Here is a 19,781-nt window from a genome sequence, read left to right on the forward strand (position 1 = left end):
ATAACCAAATAATGGATATAACGAAGTAAATGAAATTCCCCTTGAAATTTACATAGAAAACCATGCATTTGAAGCCTCGTTGTAACGAAGTAAAATTGACCTGTCAATAGATATAAAGAACGATATTAGTCTCCATGCCCCCCCCCCCCCCCCCCTCCCCAAAGAAATACCCCGACTACGGCGCGTGAAGTATTCCGCGGAGTTCGACACTCGTTCGGCACGACTTTTTTTTTAGAACTCCCGCGTCGATGTCACGACCATGCGCAAGAACTCCCGCGTCGATGTCACGACCATGCGCAGCCACGCCACGCGCAGTGGAGCGAGCCGTCTGCCTCGCTCTTCCAGAGGAGCGAAGCGGACAGGCCACTCGACGGTAGTGAGAAGCGGCGCAAGGTGGTTTCCCTCAACGTCGATGCTGACGCGGTCACTGGAGGAGCCGTCCGACGATGTCGCAGATGTCACCTGACATACCAACGCAAGCGACGACGAAGACGCCATGGTCTCCCATGCACACACGTTTAATGTGCCAACGCCGTCGAAGGCGCTCGATGCGGTTGACCTAAGTCATTTATTTGGCTCCCATGGCGACGGCTAAAATGGCGTCAACGCGGTGGCCACTGCTGAAACGGAAGTACGTGTTCGGCTTGCGATGTCGGAAACCAAGAAGCATCACAGACTTTTTTTCAGCTATGTCATGCAGGCAATAAAATAGGCAGTGTGCGTATTGAACAAGTAAAATATTTGTCTTCTATTCAATTTCCATGTTGCATGCATGGTCACGTAACGGGAGTGTGTGCCGGGAACCGGTTCCCTTCTATACATGCCTATAGCTGTGCACCCAACTTAGCATACATTGCCGTAACCTGTTATAATTGATACAATGAAATAATGGCTATAACGAAATATTTACGGCTCCCCTTCAGTTTTGTTATAACGAGGTTTGAGTGTAGTTAAACCTCGATATAACGAAGTCGTACTTGCGGGCGAAAATTTCGTTAAATCGAGAATTTCGTAAAATCGATGTTTCGATTTTACAGTTAATTTAACCAGTTATTGAGATTTCAAGACCTTGCCCATCGCTCAGAAACAACTGCTATGTAGTTACCTCTCCACTTAAAGCGAAATTTGTACTAAAACTGGCCGCGAAAATTGTGTGAATTAAGAGCCTCAACACGATAGCCGACCGTAGTTCGTGTCGTCGTAAAACCGGCGCTTTTTCCGCAACGCCTCATTGAATATGATAGCAGACTAGGTTTTCACTTTTTTCTTTTTTTTCATTTCGGTCACTACTAAACGCCGCTGTTAGTCCATTGAACCCGCGTCCGTGCACCGTGAACTTCACCCCGGCGAGGTGCTGGTTCAAAGTTACGCCTCTTTTCGTCCGTTCAGTAGTAGGCTTAGCCGCGGCGTTGAGGGGTGCGGCGGGCCAACAGCGGAAGGGTGCTATAAAGCTTTCTAAAGACTTTTTTCATGCACAAAGGCTCTGCAGTATGGGCGCGTGATGCAACCACGACACTCGAGATAAAGCCATGATTGAGAATTGAGCGGAGTACACACGGACAGCTTCACTTTATGGAGCAGCGCTTACGTGCTCCCGCTAAAGTGGAAAGCTTACATTAAATATCTTCTGGCCAAATTTGATTAAGCAATTACTTGTATGCCCGCTGAGCCCTAAAGAAACCGATTTCTCCGCATCGCAGCTGTCTAATGAACACGTTTTGACCACGTTCGGAGAGCAATTTATTGACACCAGCACTCGATGTTCAAGCCGCAGTGAAGAAGTCCGTAAGCAGTGCTTGGCGTTTCTTGACCAGGGTGGGCTTTACGTGACGCTCGTATGCTGACAGCGCTAACAAGGCTTGCTCAAACATTCGCGTGCGCCTGCGTGCCTCCGCAGAACGTCGATGGCATCCATCACTTCGGTGGCCGTCGGTCAACCGTCGGTTTCACTGACACTTCTACAGGCTCTTGTTCGGAACACTTTTCTTTCCCTTCTCAGTGGCTAAGGCGTTGCGCTGCTGAGCACGAGGTCGCGGGTTCGATTCCCGGCCGCGGCGGCCGCTTTTCTGATGGAGGCGAAAAGCAAAAACGCCCGTGTGTACGAGATTTCGGCGCACGATAAAGATCCCCAGGTGGTCAAAATTAATCCGGAGCCCTCCACTACGGCGCGCCTCATCGCCTGCGTTGCGTCGGCGCGTTAAACCCCACAATCAATCAATCAATCACTTTTCTTTCCCTTGGAGTGCTCATGCTGCTTATAAGACTCATTTAATGATGGACGAACAAAATATTAATGTGGTTATCAGCGAGCACAACCTAGAGCAGCAGCACCGTGAGCAAAGACGCGTAGAAAAAAAAAAAAATACTTGAAGTAGGCTTCGACAGCCTAAGCATAGAGGGCGCTGGCGTAGGCAACGATGGAGACGTCAAAATGGTGGCGGCACTATTAAACCGTTCATGACCGCTAGCGGCAGAGTTACTCAAGCGGTTTTTGAGCAGCAGCTTTTATCGCTTTTAATTGTTATCAACCACATAATTCGCCGCTTTTCTTTCATTTTAGCCTTTTATCAGTAAATGTGAGTACTTAATGTTTTCAATGTAGGCTCTGAGAGGCAAAATAAAACGTGCCTCGACCGGAATTTCGTTCTTCCTTTCTCGCCGTGACTTCGTTAAATCGAAAGCGCCGCACAAAATTACTTCGTAAAAGCGAGATAAAAATACATGGATTTAGCAAAATTTTGGTAGAAAACTGGAAAAAATTCGTTATATCGCGAATTTCGTTAAATCGAGGTTCGTTATATCGAGGTTCAACTATTGGAAAAGTGAAATCCCTTAAGCTTCCCGACGTCTATAGGAGCGCCGTTTTATATAACCAGCAGGTCTGAAGGTACTTGGAACGGTGCACCGGACAAATCCATAATTTTACGTGGATCTTTGTTCAAGGAATTGAAACTACCCTTTTATTTGGAACAGTGATCCATATACATTTATTTGAAACACCGATCCACATAATTTAGTCGCAAAATATGTGGTGCACTGTTCCACTTACATTTTCAGGGTATGTCAAACACAGTTCCAAATATATGACAAACTTTTTTGCAAAAAAGTTCGTTACTAAGTGTATCTTATGTGGACCCAGATTAAGAGTGTACAGATCCAGACTAAGAGTGTATGCACCCCATGTTCCACTTCTCTGGCTCCTTCCCCGGTGTCTATTCACCTAACCAGTGCAGATCATCTTCGGCGCAGTGCACGCGCTCTCACAGCCCCGCGTGGTACGGATCTTTCAAGCAGGTTGCCTCGCCAAGGCCCAAGATGAGGCCCTTGATTGATTGTAGGGTTTAGCACGCCGACGTAAACGCAGGCGATGAGGCGTGCCGTAGTAGCAGACCAATGCAAAGTAGCAGACCCATGCTCTACCAACTGTGCCATCTCTGCACGTTGCCGGCGTAGAACAAAAGTTGTCATTGTTCCTTTCTTCGCGGCACATACCCACTGGTGGATTGGCCAGGAATATGGAGCTTTGAAGGGCCATGTGCCCACTTCACAAAAAATCACAAAACTATGAATTGGAAAAGTAAAAGTTGTAGAATTGTGCGTGGCACACGACACTGAACGCGATGGCACGCAAGTAGAAAAGAGGCACAGCAGCTGCACAGAACCCAAGTTCCAGTAAAGCTCTGGGGTGTTGCAGTCTGCTTGCTGACGTGATTCGCACCCCAAGACGAAGAAATGAAAGCGAAGATGCATGAATGAAAAAGATGCATGAATTGATATGAATTGAAACAAAGTGAAGAAAGATTATGTATCACCAGGCTTTTGCCTGGCAGAGTGGCGCTCTTGGGGCTTTCGCCTGAAAAAGAAGTTTGGCGTACCTAGTTGTGAATGCGTAGTACCGTTGTAGTGACTTAGGTGGAAGAAAATGTCGCAGCCTACATTGTCAATTGCTCCGTTTACGTCAATGGCATTTTGTAAATAGTACGTGTACTAACATGACGTAAGTGGTTGCAGCATGAGCGGATGCATGTACAGTTACGTGGGCCTGCTCTGCTTTGACATCTAGCAGCATGACAGTCATGGCAAGGGAAGGTGCAAGTGTGGTCACTGGACTGTTTTGGCCTCCTGAATTCCACTCATAGTCTCAAGTCTACAATGTTTGAATCAACATGGAGTATGGTATGGAGGCTGAATCAATTGACCAGGCTATAGATGGATGCCAAATAGTTGTGTAGGTGGAAACACTGATGCTATTCTGTTTGAAGCAGACCGAATATAAACATTGCATGAAATGTTGTAAACATTTCAGTTCAGTAATAACCAATATTTCCGAGTGTCATGCCGCACATGGCAACTTTTTTTGCACGCTACAAATAATCTTAACTATGACTGGACGTTATGACTGGGTATGTTTGTCATTGTTAAGTACCTTTCAGACAGACAGGCTGAGTTGAAAATTACCCACCACAGTGTTGACATCACATGTGCAAGTATAGTTGACAAAGTAAATTTATTATTGTATACGCGCATAACAAAATCAAACAAGTACATTTTGTGACATTGAGAAAAAAGCGAAGCCACATAGAGTTCATGGCTTTTCAAAAGCACAGTTTTCTTGTTGCAGGCTCGACCAAAATGTATTGGTGAACTGTCACATTGCTCTGGTAAACGCTCTTAAAAAGGAGGGGGAAAGACAAAGTATGAAAACGACGATGTTGCATCAACATTGAAAATATCAAGGCCTACTCTTTCACAAGTGAAAAACTATTTTACCATACAGGCAATACATAGATTACTACACCTGTTCTAGTTCTTCCTCAGCTCCAGGATTAAACACATTCAACCCTGGCTGAAACAATCTTAAACCATTAAAGCTAAGTGTTCATAGCTGTTCTGTAACACAGTTCTCTTGGTTTTGCTGGCTGGACTGAAATGCAGCAGTGTAAAAGTGCTTAGGTTGCTCAGATAACTGCTAGTTAGTCTTCAAAAACAGGGAAAAAGAAAGCACGGAAAGCGATGATGTTGCAACAATATTGCAAATGATAAAGCCTACTTTTTACTACGTCGGAGGTTAAAGGCAATACACAGGCTACTAAATCTAGCCCGGTTCCTATTCAGGTCTAGGTTTAAGCCCATTCAGCTGTGGCTGAAAGAAGTCTTCAACCATTAACGTGACAATTTGCTTCAGCTCATCCTCCAGGTTCTTCCACAACCTGAAAGAAAGAAAAAAAAAGTCAACATACAACTTTAGTTTCCCAACTCAAGCAGCACTTCTACTAAACCAATGGCACTTTCGCACTATACCGATTCAATGATGAAACATTTGTAATACCCCTGCTACACTAGAGTCTGAATGTCATTTGACTCGAATGGGGAGCTTTGAATGTCATTGAGAATCCGCTGTGCTCCACTACAATTTCCATGGCATTTGAAAGCTTTAACAGTTGCTCACCGTGCTGCGTGGCATTGATGCTCTCGAGTTCTGTTTTTACACAGTAATGCAACAATAAAATTTAGCGGCAGTCTTTGGAATTAAAATGATATCAAATTATAAATCACGAAGCTTCGACACGGTTTTTGCTTACCGTATTTACACAATTGTAGGTCGACCCTTTTTTTTTTCAAGTTTGACAATTAAATGTTGAGAGGTTGACTTAGAATCGAAATCGAACTTTGTGCCGCTTGTAACGGCAAGAGAAATGAGAAATCCGGGGTGCCACGAGCTGAGGAAAGCGCAACACCCTCGTTTCTATGGTCACGGTTGAAGTGTAGCGTTTACCATTGCATACATTCTGGCATTCCCGATCTGTGCCCTTTGTCCACTGTACCTTGAGCGGCCAACCTTCCACCACCGCGTTCGGAAGTGTACTGAGAACAACGCGATATGATTGTGCCTACGTCAGCACCGTGCATTGATTCAAGGGATGCGGTGATACTCATTTTGTTTATTATAGGCGAACAAAACACTTCTTGAATGCGAGTAGCGTACTCCCAAATCAAAGGAAATCACGAGCGGCCGCTTCCGTCAGCCACCACGTTGTTTGTTTCGATGCGGCACTGGCCGCTGGCGGTAGCTTCGATGGTTGTCATCTCACAGCGAATGTGTTGTCATGATTGGGAATAAAGTTTCCCGCTCAACCCACCGTGCATGGTTATTCCGTGTGCTTATACTAAAGCTTTTCTTTTTTAACATCTACTGTGCGCACCACGAGTGTACGGCTCTTGTGGGAGCATTGATCAATGATTGAAGAGCCGCCGTATGGAGGGTATTGGTAGTTGACGGAAGAGCTTCTTGTGATACGATTTTCTTGGCGGCCTCGTTGCCACGCGCTTGTGTCACTTCTGTGTTATGCTGAATTGTCCCATCTGTAATGAGTGCACTGGGCCTGAAGAACTTTCTCGGCACTCGTTCACAGCAGTGTTCAAACGAGCTGCTTTCTGTGCTCGCTTTCTTCTTCTTCTTTTTTTTTTTTTGAGACGCAATTTTGGGGGGTTGACCTACATCAGAGTTGATTTACAATCGTGTAAATACGGTAATTCTGAATGGCAATCAAGTTGTTTTGTGCTGTCTTGTGCTGTCGCGCCACACTGGTTTGTCGCTTGCTCATAGTGGTGCTGAGAGTACGGAATTATTACATCTTGATATCATGATTTAAGTGAATGAGAAGGAAACAAAGTCACACAACTAAGAATATTTTCTTTCTTTTAAGTATGCCAGCAATGTGTTTGTTTATACTGCCTTGGAACACTGTGCGAACAAAGTCACACAACTAAGAATATTTTCTTTCTTTTAAGTATGCCAGCAATGTGTTTGTTTATACTGCCTTGGAACACTGTGCGCGAGAGTGCTAGAAATGGCATTCGAGAGCCTAAATGTCTCTCTCAGTGCTCATTTGGCTCGAATGTCATTTGAGCCAAATGGCATTTGAAAACCCAGTGGAGCAGCACAACTTCGCATTTGAGTCAAATGACATTTGGTTCAAATGACATTGGGACGCTAGTGTAGCAGGGGTGCTGCAGGTTTTCTCGTAATTCACATCAATTCAATCCACACCTTCACTTACAGCCCCCATTATCTCGTTTGACTGGATGCAAGCTCCCACAACCACAGTCTATCCCAGATTTTTGCTTGCAGTAATCTTTTCATGCATTCCTTCTTTCCTCACCCAGAGTGCAAAGATTTCCCACAGATGTGTTTTCCACACGTCCGAGACACAGTCCCTGCACCATTGCCAAGACTTAATGCGTTTTCCACATGTGATGAGACTGATTTTGAAAAGTGATTGCTACTTGCAACGTTTTAAATGTTCACTGCACTGCCACCATCCCGTGTGAACTGAATTATTTTTCTGTTCTACAGGCAGTTATTTTTTTGTCGTGCTTATTTGCCAGTTTTCAAAACCTTTGTGTATTCATATGCCACCTGCTTAGTTCTATGAACAGCAGTATGCAAAAAGCAAAACTAAACATTTTGTCCCACTGTCTTTTTTTTGTCCCACTGAGCTTGAGTGCAATACAGTCATGCCGCACTTACTTTCGCTCAACACCAGGCTTCGAGCAGAGCTCACTGTAGTACTTAATCTTGGGCTCTGTCCCGCTAGTACGGATGGTGATGACGCAGCTGTTCTCAAAGTAGAAGGTGATCATCTGGCTCGAGCTGCTTGTGGGAAGAACCTGGAAGGAAGAACACGGGGCTGGCTATAAGTACATTCAGCTGGCAATTCGTGCAGCTTTCCAGCTAGGAAGCACCCACTGCTGCACGTTTTTACAGTGGACCTGTTATAGGCTAACTCCCACATTTTTTTTTGTGTCAGCAGGACGAGAAAAGCCGCTTGTTTTCTTCACTCCCGGCCGGTGTTCTCTGCACGTGCTGTGGCTGACCGCAAATGCTCACTAGTGTAGTATATAAGCCGTCTCCTTTGGCCACCTGTTCGCCTCTTGCGTATATTGTTCCTAAATTTTGTCTTCCCAGCAATTTATCTGTGTTTAGAGGTGAAGCCAACTTTAATGAGATCACCGTAACACCCCTGTCAAACGTGCCTCTTAATGCGCAGCAATCTTTGCCGACTACCACCACAGCCAGGACCGTGCAACGCCCTGTGTTTCCACAAAAATGCGGATTACGCGGAAGTCCCACCTTTAATCGTTAAAATATCGTAAATGGAGATAACTGGTCGAGCAGAATTTTTTAATTGCACTTAGACAGACTGTACTCCCCTAAAATGTCATTCGGGCACAGCTAAACAGCAAAAACCAATGACACTTTCCAAGGAACACACTTAAAGCGGAGCGTCTGCACACTAATGTAGTGCTGAACAGGGACCTTCACCAGGCAGAAGGTAGCATTCTCAAAAGTAGCGCCAACATCAACACAGCAGGCATTGAACTCAACGGCACCACCAGAGCCATTAGGTACTACGACACCTTCACACCGCATAATCCCCATGCTACAGAACTCCCGGTGACCATTTTCACAGATTCTCAGGAAGCATGCAAGCTTATACTGAACGAAATGAATAACGATGCAGCAGACTTATTTAATAGTCACTGTCATCATCACTACGATATAATTTGGACACCTGGCCACGCAGAGATGTTTGGCAACGTTTGGGCAGGCACGCTCGCCCGTGAGTTAAGAATCCGGGCACCCAACATCTCCCTGGAGAGGTCCAATTGTCGTGACATCCCAAACAATACACTAAGAGACCTTAGACTGAACACAAGGGAATTACCTCTGCCTCACCCAAACCTCGACGGGCAGCGATCAGTATTGCTCAGACAAACGCAGACTAACGCTACATGCACCCCAGCTAGACGACATCTTTCCTCTAAAGGAACGGCAGAAGAACCACCAGTGTGCAAACACTGTGGTGGATATCTTAATCAGCAACACGTCCTATGGGAATGTCCTCACAATACTCCAAGCATTCCATACTTAAGCACACCAACGCAGCTGTCATATCCCATTGACACAACTTGGCCAACTCTCGCCTCCTTATTTTGAGGAACAGCTAGTGATACATCAAAAACACACTACAGCAGAGTTCAGAATTCAGTGAAGACAACCTGTAGTTGGGTAGTCTGAACCATCTTTGGTTTTTACTGCCAGCTGTGCCACAATGGCCAGGAACCCAACACACTATGACTTCTAGATTTAGTTGGTGCAATCGGTACAGAGATTTAAAGGAGCCATGAAGAGAAAACACAAGTTTGGTTCATTCGAAAGATTGCCTCGTTAGAACCATAACGACACCACTTATAACGCAAACTTCGCTCAAATAAGCTACATAATTAGGAAAAACGGGAATGGTCATGCGACCCACCAGCTCATTTCCCGCAACAGAACCTATGCCGTCACATGGGCTAAGCTCTGCGATTGGCGGAGGCTGGCAGAAGCAAACGCATGTTAGGCAGGGCTTACAGTTTGCATAGCGAGCTAAATGCCCGTGAAACATACTGCACATTCTTTTTATGACAAAGAACGGTGGAGTAAACGGTTGAAGGTCAGAACGAACTCGCAAGCGTGTGCGCCAATGCGTACGAAACTAGCGCGCCGGCCGACCTCGACATCTCGCCGTCGCGCAGACGAATTTTCGGGTTCGAGGCTCTTCGGGGCCAACGAACCGTTCCAGCACGCACAGCCGCGATTTTGCTTCGTATCGTAATCCCTTCGCAGGAGGTTGTCCGTCATATCGCCAACCAGCAAAGGTAAAAATAGAAACGAGGGGAGTAAGGAACAGCAAGAAGCGACGAGATAGTGCCAGTCGTCGCGTAAGTTTCGAATGGTGTTGGCTTGCTGCTGTCGTTACGAGCTCGTTTCCAGTTTACAACCACTGAAAACTTCAGTTTGTTCAGTTACGGCACGGACCCTTACGTTAGCTCACTCCTGGGACCTGCTGGCGCTCGTCGCCGACTTCGTCAAATCGCTCTGACCTTGGGGGAAAAAATGCCGTAAACACCGCGCATTGACGCTCGTATCTTTCTGGTCGAAGCAGAGAGCTCGCGCGAACGGCTTTCCATACACGACACCGGCCAACTGGCATAAGTGATACTGCTACTGAAATTGAACTATTATTAACCGTAATCAAAACACGGCACATACGTACCAGTCTATATTCGTCCGTCGCGACGGGGCTGACGAGGCAGCGGTGCCGACGGCTGGGCGTTCGTCTGTTGGCTATCGCGGAATGGTCGCTTTCCCGTCCACCGCGTATCCCACAACTCTTGCCGCTCGTGCACTTAGAAGCATTGAGCGTTTTTGCGGTGTGAGGTTGTTAAATTCAAGCCCGAGCTCCTCGGCGAGAGTTTTGTTCTCCGGATCAGGCGATTCCATGACTAGGGCTGCGGGTGCACTAGGTTTTACTAGTATTTCTAAAATGGCCGCCGTCTCGATCGACTCCCGCGTGTGGGTGCTATATGGAGTCGACATACTAAGTATCTGTTTCATGGACCGGCTCTATGACGCCATTGTACACGTCACGGAATGTTCAATTTTAGCGGGAGATTTAAAATTTTGGCTTAAATTGCCTTATTTCTCAGTGAATAATGCATCATTTGCTTCCGGGAAAGCGCTTGGGGTACTATGAAACACCTAATCTTTCGAATAAAACAAACTTTTGTTTTCTCTTCATGGCTCCTTTAAGAAGGGCAGTAAGTGTTGGGTTCTTGATAACCTTTCCTGCTGACAGGGCCATGACAACGCTGAGTGAGTCTGCATATATAATTTGTGTTTTTCCTTTTGTGTTTTCCTCCTGATTATGTGGGCCACAGCCAGATGCATATACTCATGCTTCAGCTACAAATATGGCACAGTAACACCTCGTTACAAAAGACACTAAGGGGCCCGGGAAACTGGTCTCTTGTAACCAATGTCTCTCGTACACAAAGTTGCGAACATGGCAATCACTGGAAAACCAACCAAACCGTTTTCATTCACATGTCTCTTACAACCAATTGTCTTTTGTAACAGTGTCTCCTGGAACGAGGTTTTACTGAAGGGCTTTTGTTCATTGTTTTTGGTCTTAAAAGGTGCTGTCAATGGCAGCACAGGCCTCAGCTGATTTGGTCTTTGATGCATCGGTGAAAAACGCAGCGGCTTTGTATTGTGTGTTGCTTAACTGCCAATAGTGAGCCTTCCTGTTTATGCAGCTAAATGAGGTGCCCACATACCAGAATGCGTTCATTTGGGTTCATTCCGTAAGTGCCAGTAAAGAAAATGGATTGATTTTAAGCAGGGGAGTTAATCATCATGGAAAGTGGCTAGGCTAAGAAAGGCCTGTAAACAGCATCATTATTGAGTTATCGTTTATCAGGGAGATGCACAGGTGTCCAGCCTGTGATGTAATCTTCAGGGCGTAAGTAGCAAGAAAGGTCTGGTGCTTTAAAGACCAGAGGTCGGATTTCTGCATAAAGGTTCACTACTGGGCCAGGGTGGAAAACCCCTGTGGCCAACCTGATGCCTTGATTGTGAATAGGGTTAAGCATCTTGGGTGCTGTGTTGGAGGGGCTGACCAGTACGCCACGCATGCGAAGTCCAAGTAATAAACACTTCTTGTCGGTGCCCCATTTCGTATGTGCCAATACTTTAAGTACATTCATAGCCTTCAAGCACTTTTGTTTTAGATGCTTCAGGTGTGGAATAAAGGACAACCTCGAGTCAAAGATCAATCCACGAAACTTGCGTTCTCTCCTAACAGGTAGTTGATGACCGCTGAGGTAGACTTCTGAATCTGGAGCAATGCCCCTCCTTTTTGAAAACAAAACACAGGCACTTTTTGAAGGATTGAACTTGAAGCTGTTCTCGTCTGCCCATTTTGACAGTTTATTCACTGACAACTGTTTTGGACCCGTGAAGGTCCAAAACAACGCTGGCTTTGGCTCAGCCACCAAGACGCCCTTTTCCCCGGACTCGGCAAATCCATGTGCAGCCTAAAGTGTGGGTCGGTCCAACCTACTGTACTTACCCGATTCTAACGCGTACTTTTTTTCCGGAAAAATAAGCTGAAAAATCGCATGCGCGTTAGAATCGGATATGAAACAGCAACTGCCGAAACAGCGGAAATTTCGTCCTACCCATCACCATCGCCATCTCAAGATGGCGCCAAAGCTTTTAGCAACGATTTTTTGGACGCAGGTAGCATAGGCGCCTAGGCTTTTCTATCGGCGTTCACACAAATCATCAAATCGTTCCACTTGCACGCTTGATAACAGCAATGGCAGCAGTGGCTCTCTTGCGTTCAAAACGAGCGGTCAGCTGAAGCGTGCGCCTCTGGAGAAGCCCGCGGGATGGGCGTGCGAGGCGTGGGCCACGATCCCATCAACCACGGTTGAACGTTCGTTCAGAAGTGTGGCATCGCGAACGCGCTTGGCGGCACCAAGGACGAGATGTTGTGGTCAGCGGAGAGTGACGAAGAGTGAGATGAGGAAGATTACTTCGAGAAATAAATTGCCGGTTTCTCTCGCATTCGTTTTTCTTGCTCACAAAGGTTTGTGCGCGTTACAATCGGAGGTGCAAGTTTTTTCAGTTTTTTTTGCCAGGAAAATCGGGTGCACGTTAGAATCGGGGGCGCGTCAGAATCGGGTAATTACGGTACTTGTACTTGAGTCCATAGTGTTGCAAACACGAAATGCCTACAATTGTAGGCAACCCTTCGGAGCTGAGGACCATGGTGGCGCTACTCACCATACAACTTGAATACTCAAGGTGCATGGTGAAAAGAGCAAGCGAATAAACTTTCCCCATCTGTAAACTTTTCCCAAATCTTCCCCGATAAATTTTTCCCATCTATTGTGATTGTAAAAGAAAAAAAACCTATGTTTGGGCTTTACACTTTCTTCCAATATACATACGCTTAGGAGACCTGCCCATGCTACATGTGAGCAGCAGAAGCCTTTGCATCTGCCACTAACATGCACTAAAGTTTCTTTAGTTTTGAATTTCCACTTCGTGCAAAATGAATCATCAGCGGTGCCATTTATCTTGCTCATAACTTGCTCATAACAACTATGGGGTATGACACTAAGAGCAAGTGGAATTCAGTCCTGGTATTTTTCGCTAACAAAGGGAATATGGAGTATACTGAATGAGCATGCGCAAAGGGCCGGCAGAAATAACAGCCACGGCCCAACACCTTTCCCTGACAACCTTTGATCTCCTGTTTGTCAACGCACAGTTTTGCATTTAAAGTTTCTCGGAGTTCGGACTCCCAACAGTGCAATCCCCGCTGATGTTGCCAAACCCACGAGGAGAACGACGCAAGGGAAATCATACCTTCTGAGCCCTCTCCTCACCAAGAAATGCACAGATGGGCTATCACAGTTCAGGACATGTCCTGCACAATCTAGACTCTAACCTTGTAAAGTAATTTCAAAGTGCTTGTGATGCTTCTCAGTCAACTCAAAGTACTCGGCTGTTACATCAAATCCACGACTTCGTATATGACGGTATAATGCCATTCCCCGATTTTGTGCTCACCGCCTTGTTGTCAGGCTGCGTGTCATCAAAGCCCGTGGTCAGGTCCCTGATGTTCTTGATGGTGTAGGAGCCGAGCTTGCGCGGATACTGCAAAACGGGGATACAAGTTTAGCAACAACGCGTCCCCCGAATTCAAAGTCTCAAACGAAAGTACGGTCTCGTACGGTGTTTTTGCCACTGTAGTTTCGCAGCCGCTCGAACATCTTCTTTATCGTTGGTTGGTGGTGGCAGATGTAGTAGGAGTTGTTGGAGACGTGATAGCCATACCTGAAAAAGAAATTGCATTGTACGGCACAGTCACCATGTGCAGTCATCATGTACTCCAGGCTACAAAGTCTAGAGCATGCTCAGAACACTTCCATAAGCATAAGAGGAAAATTAATGTAAATAAACAAAATAGAGGGGTGTGTGTGGCAAAGAGAAAAGGAGGACAAAATGCTTTTTGTCGTTCTAAAAATGCACCAGACCATTGGTAAATCGATGTCGGTCTATTCGAAATCCCGGACAAATCACAACGTTTTCACAGTCCTATAATATGGCAAGGCAGCCATGCAAAAATAACAGGACAATAAGGTCTCACCCATGTGCCTAGGTGAAAAATTCAGAAGTCCAACGGCAAGGGCACGGACACTATAGGAAACTTGAGCCTTTGGATTTGGTTATCCTGCTCCTTCATTTTTTCTTGTCACAGAAAACACAGCGCAAATCACACAGCTGCTGCAGACCCCACTTTGGAGCTGAACAATTAAGGTGACTGAGCACTTTGTCCTCCCAATGGAGTAAACTTTTCCAAATAGGAGTGAACAAGGATGAGTGAATTTGTTATGATCCCATTACCAGCCTGCTGTGTACAGAGAGGCCAGCAATGACATTGGTGATGAGCCCCAATACACCGTTGACTGCAGGACAAGTCATTTGTTGAGTGCCGTCCCCAGCTTTTTCGAATGTAACAAAAGCTTCAGAATGCTGCAGTTGGCTGATTCAAATCGAATGAAGAACACAAACTCAGGCACTGTGAATTACATATTGCAGCTAGTCCCATATGATGATTATTGCGATTGGCTGTGCTGTGCCAGTCTGAGCGAAGTTTTATGCTATTTTTTTACAATTTTATAATTTTTTCTTCTTTATTTATGTTTAGTTTAGAGATTTTCTGTGGCATGATGGACTTCAATTCCAGAAGGTCCGACCCTTACTCGGGCTATTTTAATGACTGAAGCATTAGTGGGCTCCCTAAGAAAAGTTGGGCTCCCTAAGTGGGCTCCCTAAGAAAAGGCAGCATCTGCATTGCATGGGTGTCTCTAATGGGATCACGGCCACACTGGGATCTCTAATGGGATCACGGCCTTACTCTTATTCTGACATTAGGTCTTTCTGAAATGGCAGTGACATCCTGACAGGGCAATGTCCTTCACACCACAGGACACCTTTCCTCCCTTACTGAACACCCACACCACTGAAATGGCCCACCAATTCACACGTGTTTAAAAACACAAGCAATTATGCTGTACTGTATGTGCACTGTACACAAATTCCAAAGCGAAAATGCTCGTGCCACTCACCTATCGTAGAGCACACCCAGTTGGTCAGTGAGGGTGACCTTCTTGGTGTCGAGGTAGGCAGCCATCTGGGCGACGTGCATGGCTGCAGTCACACCATCCTTGTCTGGCACTGTTGTGCCACACATGTAGCCTGCGCACAGTATGCAGCATCAGCATGAAATGAACATTTTGATGTTTGGGCTACTGAAAACCATGCATTTTTCTTTGCAATTTCACAAACCAAACGTTCAACAAAGTCCACATGCATCACTTGCGTACCAAGAGCCTTTGGACTAGCAGAAGTACCGTATTTCCATGTGTATAAAAAACCCACCTATCCATATATTCTGCACTCCAACGTTGCACTCGCAGCGAATAATAAAGACACCCCTGCATATTATTACCCGCAAAATTTGCCATGGAATGCAAATTTTCAGTCTTCATATAGAAGCAATACCCCTAAATTACGTCACGCTTAGTCAAATAACAGGCGTAGTACACACAGTGGTCATCAGTGAAGTTTTTTTTTTTCAAATTTAAGCCTGATAAATTGGGCTACTTGCGCTGCAGAAGCGTCTGGTTTCCTAAACCAAGGATGTCACCCATCTTGTTTTCATTTCTCTTTATTTTAATTCAGCTTAATAAACATTTTGTCCCTTTCCGTGTGCACGGATTCTACAGACAGAAAATCAAAGAAGAAAAAGCATCCAAAAGCCGCACAGCATTAAAGTGAGGCACATCTGCCTCATAGATAGATACTAGATTGTAAGAAACTTCCTGTTATCTGATCCTCTTTGAGGCTCTGTAGCGCCTGGCCTTGAGCGGCAAGTGTGCTGATAGAGATAGGATAAAGCCCTGGCCTAGACTGAACAGCGAAACTCCGGCTTCTTTTACTGACAGGAAGCCAGCTAAAATAGAGCAGGAGAGAGTACGCGATAACGGCTATGGCAAGGCATTCATTGCAGTACAGTTCACATCGCAGTGAAGCCATGTTTCAAAGTGAAATCCACGGGAGCTCTGAAAGGTTCCGCCGGATAGTCGAAAAAAGAAAGTGCCAACTGGAGAAGCCTCCGGGCACTTTAAAGAAAATGTGCTTCGGTGTCTCCATAGCATTGTCAGCACCCACGAAACAGAAAATGTATCACTTTTGTAGTTTTATAATGTTGCATTACCTCGTCAACTTACTGGTACAAAAGGATATCGTTCAATATGGGTTTCCATTTGTATGTAGCAGACAACAATGTTTGGCCCTGTTTTGGAGTCCACCAAATTTAGAGCCAAGAAAGGTGACGTGGGTAGAGGAGTTAGTGTTCCAATAACATCTGGCGCTATCTGCTACTGCTGGAGAAACTGACTAAGCAGTTAAACAGCGGAGGCCAGCGCCGTATGCAAAGCCACCATCACCTGACGTCTGGAATGCATTTTCCAATTCAATGAAGACTGCTAGGGGAATCTACACAGTTTGTCAGATTGTGAAACTACATTATCTACTTCAGGGGTGGGGGGCATTGTTGAAATGAGACAATGATACCCAATTCTGGCAGAGGTACACAACTTTGGCAAGATCGAAATTAGTATACTGGCATCTCGAACTCGTTTAAAACAACGCTGCACAATTTATTACAGGCAATGACAGTTGAGTATCCAGTGTAATCTCCACGAAAAATACTTTGCACTTGCCTCAGCTTGCCCATCGTCATCCGTAATTTCGTCTTTGTTTATTTCATAAAATATACTATCACAATCTCAACTTGCATTCCATCTTGGTTTCTGCACCTTCATACGTTTCTGCCCGAATTGACCATTGTCATAAAGTTGCAATCATGTCCTGTCGAACAAAATCCTGTTCTCAGTCTTTCATTCCTCGCACAGCATATGACTGGAACCACTCTCGAGGACCAACCGCCGCCACTGAAAACCATCGCTGGTTTTACATAACTTAAGCTAACATCGTTACTTTAGGAACCACATAGGCTTGTTATACACTACCTTTTTTGCTGCATTGTATGATCTGTTTTTTTGTGTGTGTTTGTAACCCACTCTCCTCTAACACCTCTGGCCTTGAGGGTAAAAAAAATCAAATAAAATGAAATGAAAGATCTGCATGAAGTGCCTCAACAGCTACCATTTCAGTGCAAGTGAAAGGGCATTTCCCGAAACTGCAGAAGTTATTTCAATGAGAAGGAAACAGCCTCTACCCAAACATGTGGAGCATTTGATGTTCCTTCATGACAACTTTCAATGTTCATCCCTACAAGCCCTTTTGTGCTTATAACAAGCTATCCTGAACCACTGCTGTGTAACTTTTCTCCTAAACTGTGACAGGTATTTTGTACGCATCAAGACTTGCAATTTTCACACACTAGTCTATTTTTAACGCAGCAGTGGTGTCCCAGATACCGTACTTACGCTATTCTAACCGCACTTTTTTTCCGGAAAAATAAGCCGAAAAATCGCATGCGCGTTAGAATCAGATACGAAACCGAAAGTGCCGAAACAGGGGAAATTTCGTACCACCAATTGCTATCGCCATCTTAAGATGGCGCCAAAGCTTTTGGCAATGATTTTTTAAACGCAGGAAGCCTGGGCTTTTCTATCGGCGTTTACACAAATCGTCAAATTATTCCACTTGCGCGCTTGATAACAGCAATGGCAGCAGTGGCAACAAAGGTGCGCCGCTTCCACAGCTTACGAGCGGCTCTCACACGTTCAAAACGAGTGGTCGGCTGAAGCGTGCGCCTCTGGAGAAGCTCACGGGATGGGTGTGCGAGGCGTGGGCCACGATCCCATCGACCATGGTTGAACGTTCGTTCAGAAGTGTGGCATCGCGAATGCGCTTGACGGAACCGAGGACGAGATGTCGTGGTCAGCGGAGAGCGACGAGGAGTGATATGAGTGAGATTACTTTGGGAAATAAATCGCCTGTTTCTCTCGCATTTGTTTTTCTTGCTCCCAAAGTTCCATGTGCGTTACAATCGGAGGTGCAAGTTTTTTCGGTTTTTTGCCTGGAAAATCGGGTGCGTGTTACAATCGGGCAAGTATGGTATATTGATTTTTTTTTTTTTTTTTTCACTTACTATAGTTGATTTTAAGTGCTTTCAATGAAACTGTGCTGTTTTAGAGTGTTCACACAAAGGTTCTGTAGTGCGGAACTGTGTTTGCCATTTTATTTGATATTTTAAAGATCTCACGTTCACACTCCTTGTTTTCAGCCACAGCCCCCTTCACAAGCTAGTACAATGGTGACTGGTACATCAGCATAGCCCTTGAAGGTGAACACATAGGGGAGGGGGTAGACCTGCTGCTAGGTCTACATTTTGATGTGGCATAACGCAAACGTTGTGACAACCACTTGTGAAGCCACTTTTGGTGAAAGCCAGTAACGCACACCCTGGTGGGCATCACCAATTTGCCAACTATAGTAATGAAACCACTAGTGGTGCCGTCAAACCCACATAGGCTACATTTGGTGTTTTGACGATAGCACTAAAGACAAGTTTGAGCTCAACTGTTTGATGCTTTCACTGTCTTCTGGTCAAAGATCACACCAGCCATTTTTTTTTTTTTTCTCTGACAGCAAGCATACATACAGAGACATGCAAACTCACAGCTACCACGATGATGTGCTAGAATTTACATGACATAAACCACATGCCGTTTTGGAAATGTAAATACAGCCGCACAGGCCACAAAGGACAGCACTAAATGGTGTGGGCTGTTTTGCCCTTCTTATACATACCGATGGCTTCTTCGAAGGCAAGCAGGACGGTTTTTCCTTGCTTCAGCAGCTGGCACGCCTTGTTGCCCATCCATTTGAACCCAGTCAGGGTTTCCTGTGGAAAGAAGCAAACGAAGCAGGCACTCCGTTGGCATATAACATGCTTTACACAATGCCTTTAAACGCTACATTGAACATATATAGGCTCATTATAAATGAAATTAGGTACTGAGTTCTAATCCAGCACACTGTACATAAGGTTCTTTAAAGGCACATGCCTTTACAGACGATTAGTTCTACGTATCTCATAAGCATGAGTGAACTTTCACTGCTGCAGCTGTGACTGCCAGTTCAGTGCCTTAGCTCTCAAGTTTTTTGCATTCCCACCTCGTGTGCCTAAATCTTTCACGATGTTACTTCCACAAACAATATTGCTGGAGTATCCCATGCATGGACGAAAGAGTGCACATGAAGGAACAGTGTACTGCATGTCAAAAAATACATCTAAACAATACAGAAAATCAATAAAGCAAAAAAATAACAGATGTGAAAGATTGTCGCAGACACCATCTGCCCAAGTTGAGCCAGAAAGAAGCATAACCTACAGGCACTTTCAAAAAGTGCCAATTGTTCATAGCAAGTTTGTTCGAAGAGAAAAACAGGTTCGAGCCCTAACACTGAGGTCAGAAGAGTGAATCAACATGACAAAACCCCCAAAAGCATCAGCAATACTGGACTGAACCAAATTGAAATTTAAGCCTTGCAGTTTTTTCCTGTAAGCTTTTGTTTGGATACATGTGAAATTTTATTGGCAGCTTTAAACATCAAGCAGGGGTGCTGGCCCCTGCTGCATAAGCTATGGTGCTTTCAACAGCAGGATACACAGAAGTTGCTCTACCCTCGAGTTGCTGGTTTGAAGACAGAGGTTGCAATGACATGCCATCTGAAATCGCATGTCGCTAATAATACGAAAAATGAAACCGCGAGGTGATAATATAAACCAGTTAATTCCAGTTATGTGGTAGAACCTAAAGACATAATTAGGCTGTGT

The 19,781-nt window shown here is 45.2% G+C and overlaps 1 protein-coding gene across 1 annotated transcript in view; it reads right to left on the reverse strand.

The window, feature by feature from the left end:
- Window positions 1-4,490: 4,490 nt before the first annotated feature.
- The window catches only part of Pgm2a (phosphoglucomutase 2), a 45,582-nt gene continuing 30,291 nt past the window's right edge, over window positions 4,491-19,781 (reverse strand). The window contains exons 11-16 of the mRNA XM_077703218.1: window positions 18,752-18,845; window positions 15,034-15,163; window positions 13,636-13,738; window positions 13,472-13,558; window positions 7,532-7,671; window positions 4,491-5,210 (exon numbers count right to left, since the gene is read on the reverse strand). Of these exons, the coding sequence (XP_077559344.1) occupies window positions 5,108-5,210; window positions 7,532-7,671; window positions 13,472-13,558; window positions 13,636-13,738; window positions 15,034-15,163; window positions 18,752-18,845 (657 nt within the window). The 3' untranslated portion in view covers window positions 4,491-5,107. The remainder of the gene's footprint in view (window positions 5,211-7,531; window positions 7,672-13,471; window positions 13,559-13,635; window positions 13,739-15,033; window positions 15,164-18,751; window positions 18,846-19,781) is intronic.

This window comes from Haemaphysalis longicornis, unplaced genomic scaffold, assembly GCF_048455015.1.
Source record: "Haemaphysalis longicornis isolate Haplotype H1 unplaced genomic scaffold, Haemaphysalis longicornis Haplotype H1 scaffold_3, whole genome shotgun sequence".
In the NCBI taxonomy this organism is placed as follows: Eukaryota; Metazoa; Arthropoda; class Arachnida; order Ixodida; family Ixodidae; genus Haemaphysalis; species Haemaphysalis longicornis.